The 6,000-nt window shown below is 58.3% G+C and overlaps 1 protein-coding gene across 1 annotated transcript; it reads left to right on the plus strand.

The window, feature by feature from the left end:
• Positions 1-1,000: 1,000 nt before the first annotated feature.
• On the plus strand, positions 1,001-6,000 carry LOC122393274 (TELO2-interacting protein 1 homolog). Its single transcript, XM_043389154.1, has 2 exons — positions 1,001-1,194; positions 2,429-6,000. The coding sequence occupies exon 2, from the start codon at positions 2,438-2,440 to the stop codon at positions 5,402-5,404; it is 2,967 nt and encodes a 988-aa protein (XP_043245089.1). The 5' UTR covers positions 1,001-1,194; positions 2,429-2,437; the 3' UTR covers positions 5,405-6,000.

The raw sequence follows: 6,000 nt of genomic DNA on the forward strand, positions 1-6,000 counted from the left end.
AAATTTTGAGCATGTATGGGTGCGCATGTGGAGATGTAGACTGCGAATGAGACGGACTACGACGGTTTTTGAACCAATTAAATCTGATTGACAACATAATGTAGGACTAAAAACTGACTGTCAGAAGAATATTCACAGAATATTCACTTCACCCGGTACAACGAAAAGGGAAAGTCAGGGAATAGAGGCAGGGTACATCTCGAAGATCAAATTGCAGGTGCCGATTGGTTATGGATCATCGCAGCTCAAGGTAGGAACTGCTTTGTGCTGCTTTATTGTTAACTGAAATTGCTTCCACCTTGTATTGAAAGAAGTCATTATGGAAGATTTTAAAAAGGTTCATGAAAAATGTTGAATACTTTGAATGTATATTTCTGCAGAATTATACACCCGTATCATTCTTTACATGTCAATATTTGTATATTATCTAGCATATAAGAAAATAGTGGCCTCAAGTTTCTAGGAAATATCTGATCTTGCTCTCTGGGCCACCGCAGATCCCTAAAAAGTTAGAAGCCGTCTTTATTATTTAATGTATAAAACCAAATGAATTATCACTGCTCAAAAGTGGAAGAAATGACAAATGAAAAAAAGTTTTCCTACAGCGTTGCAATCCAGATTTTCAGATAGTGATGGGCGTACTAGAAAGCAAGTAAAAGGTATTGTAAAAGTACTCCACAAGGTAAAAGTAAGGAACAAGAATATCCTTATACTGTTTCAGAATTTGGTAACAAACATTTTTGATGTGTTTTAAATACCCGAACGAATCGATTCCAGAATCAGTCTTGATGATATTATATGGTTTTTGTATGGTGTTGGTGGTACTTGAATGACCAAAGTCAGTACATGTCCATCACTTTTCGATATTTCCGTGGTGCTCGCTCCCATTTCATAGCTGCTCACGGTGTTTTCTGCTGACGTCATATGGTGCTGCTCCACTAGCGCCACCATACGGCGTCAGCTGGCGAATTATCCAGTTAATACCAGAGCCCAAAAAAAGGTGGATGATTACTTGGATGATTACTGCTTAGCAGGGATGGTGATTTCCCGACAATAAAATATGGAGTAGATCAGCATCCATTTCTATTACTTATTGAATTGATAAAATTTCAATGTCAATACATATTTGAAATTAACGGTGGTTTTTCTGTACGGCCCTGCCAGTTGGCGGAGTCAACAGTTCCGACTGATCAGGCAAGTTTTATAAGTTTTTTTTTTCATTTTTAAGTGAGCTTAGTATGAATGTATGAATGGTTAACTACATTCAGTGTTCACAAGTAGAGCTTGTTGCACAGACCCTGACCTCCATCATATTGATACGTTTGTGTCAATCCAATTATGGCTAGGTAGGTTCGTAACGGCCAACGGGTGCCTTTCATATTGGGCCTAGGAGAAGTGGGAGATCAAGGGCAACACCAGTTACTTAGCCCAAGTAGGTAACTACTTGACAGGTTAAGATGGTTTTGACACCATGTTTCTACATCATTTAGTATTGTTTTTTTCCATAACTTTGCTGCCAGTCTGCTAGCAACTCTTGGCTTCTCATTGGTGGAATTCACATAATTATATTCTAACAAACCTAGGAAAGAACAGAGCTAGGGCATCTATATCATTATGCGCATGCGTGCTGGAAAGGTATGGTTTTGGAGAAAATGTGTGTGAAAAGTTGTTCTTGGATTTCCTATTTGAGGACTGTGAAGGCACTTGGTGTCAACTGCAGCTGTGCCTTAAATCCATTCTCTTAGGTTTATTGCACTATAATGTACACATTTTTCAGTCTGATCCAGTGCCAGGTTCACTGTGCAGTGAGCACATCTGTTTGTCTGAACAGGTCCAGTACATACTTTTGTGCATACCCACAGTCTGAGAAGATCCAGTACAGGGTGCCACACTTTTCAGTTTGCGTATAACAAGGGCTCTAATCATAGGCCCTATCATATCAAGATTTGATAAGCTGCATGCCTGCATGCCTGTCTCCATTTGCAATCTAAGAAAAGAAGGCAATCATGTTTGGTGGATCTGTTGCTTGTCTGAGAGTGGTGACCATCACCACTTAAGTTTCAATCCTGGTGTAAGGGACATGCATTGAAAATGAAATGAAAAGACCTTACATCAGTCTAAACATGAAGAGGTCTCACATTCATTGTGCTTGGAGATTGGCATTCCACCAATAGGGCTAGAGGGGACAGAAAATTACAGCAAACAGATGACAGCTACCAGACCTAACAGCATGCAGTGTGGGGCCAATGGCATTCATGAGTAGAATCAGGGCCAATGGAATCAAAGGAGCAGACAGCTCAGCATCTATGTATTGTATAGCTCCATTGTCATTTCTAGAACTATGAATTTTCGTTGCTTGGTGACTGCAGGTGTGTTTTATGATGATTGGGGAGCTGCCATGACTGACATATCATATGCCTTGTTATAGATTTGAGCAATGAAGCAGAACCCGGAGGACTGTCCACTCTTTCATCAAATTCAGCCAGTGTGCATCAGCATCATTGATGAGCCAACAGTGAAGAATGTTGAGCACCTGAGCGCCATCGTCCAGCGGAACCTGCACGATGTGGGCTCCCTCCAGGCGCTGCAGGAGTACATCCTGTTTCCGGCGGACACTGTGCTGCGGCTGCGCGGCAGGGAGGAGAAGCTGACCATCGCGGCGCTGCAGCTGATGACCGACGTGCTGGGCCGCACCAGTACCAGCAGTGCCGGCCTGGCCGCCGACCTGCTGCCGCGCCTGTTTGTGCTGCTGGGCGGCGGCTGCGGGCGGCCGGCGTCCAGCGAGGAGCTGCGGCTGGCGGCGGCACGCTGCGGCACGGCGCTGCTGCTGAGCTGCGCCGGCCCGGCGCTGGACGCCGTCTACTCGGAGCGCGGCCGGCTGCCGCTGGGCCACGCCGTCTTCCAGCTGACGGCCGCCGTCCGCTCGGAGCGCAGCCGGCCGCTGCGGCTGGCCGCCCTGGACGGCCTGCTGGCCTGCGCCGGCGCCGAGCGGCCGCGGCTGCCGGCCGCCGCGCGCCGCCGCTCCAGCCGCGTGTTCGTCGCCCTGCTGCCGGGCGTGCTGAGCGCGCTGCACGCTGTCTTCACGGGCGACCCGAAGCAGGGCCACCGGGTGGTGGCCGGCGCCGTGCGCGTCTGGGCCGCCCTCGTGCGCCACGTGCTGTCTGACGCCGCGCTGGCGGCAGACGCCAAGCAGCCTCCTGCGCCGGACGCGGACCAGCGGCTGCCCAGTCTGGCGCGCACGGACGCCTGGCTGCGCTCGACGGCCGCGCGGCTGGAGCCGATGGTGCGCTCGCTGCTGCCGCTGACGCACCACCACCAGCCGAGTGTGCGGCGCGCCGTGCGCTGGCTGGCAGAGGGCCTGCTGACGGAATGCGCCGTCTCGCTGGCCAGCTGCGCCTGCCCGCTGCTGGAGCTGATGATACTGGGCAGCAGCGATCCGCTGGCCGAGGAGCGCGCCGAGGCGGCCGCCGCCCTGTCGCGGCTGCAGGCCCACATGACCCGGCCGCTGCTGGAACTGGTCGAGGACGAGTTCTACGCGCTGACGACTCGGCTGCCGTCGGTGGTGCGCCGCCACGAGGTGCCGGCCTCGCTGGTGCAGCTGTCGCTGCTGGAGGGCTACCTGGATCTGCTGGGGCCGCGGGTCAGACAGCTGACCGGCTCGGCCGGCCACGTGCGCCGCCTGCTCGGCTGCCTGGTGCAGCTGGTCGAGCTGCGCACCGACGCGCCGCTCGTGCCCTACATGGCCACTGTGGTGCCGCACGCGGACCCCCGCCGCATGCCCGACTTCAAACGCTTCCGACACTTTGACGACGAGGAGATCTGGCGGCGCATCTGCTCGTCGTGCCGGCTGCTGGGGTGCCACGGCGACGTGGCCACCCTGCTGGAGCTGCTGGACACGGGCGGCGCCGAGGAGCGCGTCCTCTGGAGCCAGGTGCTGCTCGGCCAGGAGCCGGCGCTGCTGGCGGCGCGCGGTGCCAGCCCTCAGCTCGGCCTGCTGGAGCAGCTGGAGCTGGAGCCGCTGCTGGCGCTGCTGGATCCCGACCAGCCGCCTCTGAGCCGCTGTCTGGGCCTGGAGGCGCTGGCACACGTGGCGCGCGTCACCGGCGGCCGGCACGCGGCGCTGGCCGTGCTGGCGCTGTGTCCGGTCCTGGAGGCGGCCGGCGGCGGCGAGCCGATGGTCTCCGAGGCGGCGCGCGCCACGCTGGCGGCCATGGCTGGAGAGCGCGGCGTGCCGGCGCTGCTGGCCGACAACGTGCGCCGGCTGGCCGTGCACGTGCGCCGGCGGCTGGCCGAGCGGCGCGGCCGCCAGGCGGCGCCGCTGCTGGCCGCCGCTCTGATGCGCTTCTCCGGCCCGGAGGCGCTGCCGCACCTGGAGGAGACGGTGCGGGCCGTGATGCGCGCGCTGGATGACGACTACGAGCGGTGCGGCGCCGCCTGCCTATCGGCGCTGCGCGCCACTGTGGACGCCGTGCTGGCCTGGTTCCCGCCGGGCGCCGCGGCCTGCGAGCCGCCGCCGGTGCCGCCGGCCGAGCGGCTGCTGGCGCACCACGCTCGCCTGCAGCGGCAGCGGGCCGAGCTGGCGCGGGCGGCAGCCGACCAGAGCACAGAGGACCCCGCCGAGGGCTTTCAGCGTTACCGGGACGAGCGGGACTCGGAGCCGGCGCCAGCGGCGGAGCCGGAGCCGGAGAGCGCCGCCGAGCCGCCGCTGCACGTACGACTGGTGCGCGACGTGGTGCTGCAGAGCGTCCACTTCCTAGACTGTGACGTAATCGCTGTGCAGGTGGACGTGCTGAGGACATTGTCCGGGGGCGCGCAGCTGCTGGCCGGCTGGCAGGACGAGCTGCTGCCGCTGGCGGCGCGCTGCTGGCAGCCGCTGCTGCGCTGCTGCCGCGCCGCCGACCCGCTGCTGCTGCGGCACGCCCTGCAGGCGCTGCACGCGCTGGTCGCCGGCGCTGGCGACTTCCTGCGGCGCCGGGTGTCGGGCGGGCCGCTCGGTCCGCTGCAGGCGTGGCTGGAGGCGCAGGCGGCCACCAGCGCCGCCCAGCGGCCGGCCGCCAGCTACGCGCACACGCAGGCGAGGAAGCTGCAGCTGTCCAGCCTGCAGCTGCTGGGCGACGTGGCCGTGCGACTGCGGCTGGACCCGCTGGAGGTGGGCGCGCTGCTGCGCGCGGCGCGGCCGTACCTGAGCGGCCGGCAGCCGGCGGAGCTGCAGCGCGCCGCTCTTCACCTGCTGACCACCGTGGCCGCCGCCGACGGAGACAGCGTGTGGCTGCTGCTGCGGCACGTGGTGGACGGTGCCGGCGAGCGTCCCGAGCTGCGGCCGCTCTACCGCAACGCTCGCGCCGCGCTGGACGCCCTCGGCGGCGCTGAGGAGCGCCGTGAGGCCGACACCGACAGGAGCTGAGCCCGTGACCGCCGGCCGCGGCTCCTCTGCCACCGACAGGCGAGCGAAGTGGAGCGGGTGGACCTTGTCCAGGGTTTCTCGGGGCCGACGTTACGGTTTCGGTAGGGTCGACGATCAATTACTGTGATATGGAACTGGACCTTGTTATTGCGCCAATCAGTTGTAATACTATACGAATTTCATATTTCTTTGGAAGAAGTGTGCCCTTTGGCGAAGTTTACAAAGCTAGAAGTTTACGCTCGCAAACACGCTTGCTCACAAGATGAGCACACACATTACCATATGGCGAGTATCCCACATGTGAAACATTTTCGCGGCAGGTTCGAAACTTGAAACTGCCATTCCGTAAAAATGGAACAATCCAGAGGCATGGGTGCCCTGATTCCGGGTAAGGTGTGCCCAAAATTACTTTGTGTGCCTCCTGGCTCGGGCGGCGGTGCGGTCATATTCCCACCTCGACACCTTGGATCGTCGCGCTGGTATTAGTTAGTGTAATACAACAGTCATTGCCATCTAATGCGAGCAGTGAACAGCCATCACAATGCTATCGTTTATTACACGGCACATCGTTAACATTATAGTTGTACTCGTTTACA

This window comes from Amphibalanus amphitrite, unplaced genomic scaffold (assembly GCF_019059575.1).
Source record: "Amphibalanus amphitrite isolate SeventyFive unplaced genomic scaffold, NRLGWU_Aamphi_draft 000527F_arrow, whole genome shotgun sequence".
Classification (NCBI taxonomy): domain Eukaryota; kingdom Metazoa; phylum Arthropoda; class Thecostraca; order Balanomorpha; family Balanidae; genus Amphibalanus; species Amphibalanus amphitrite.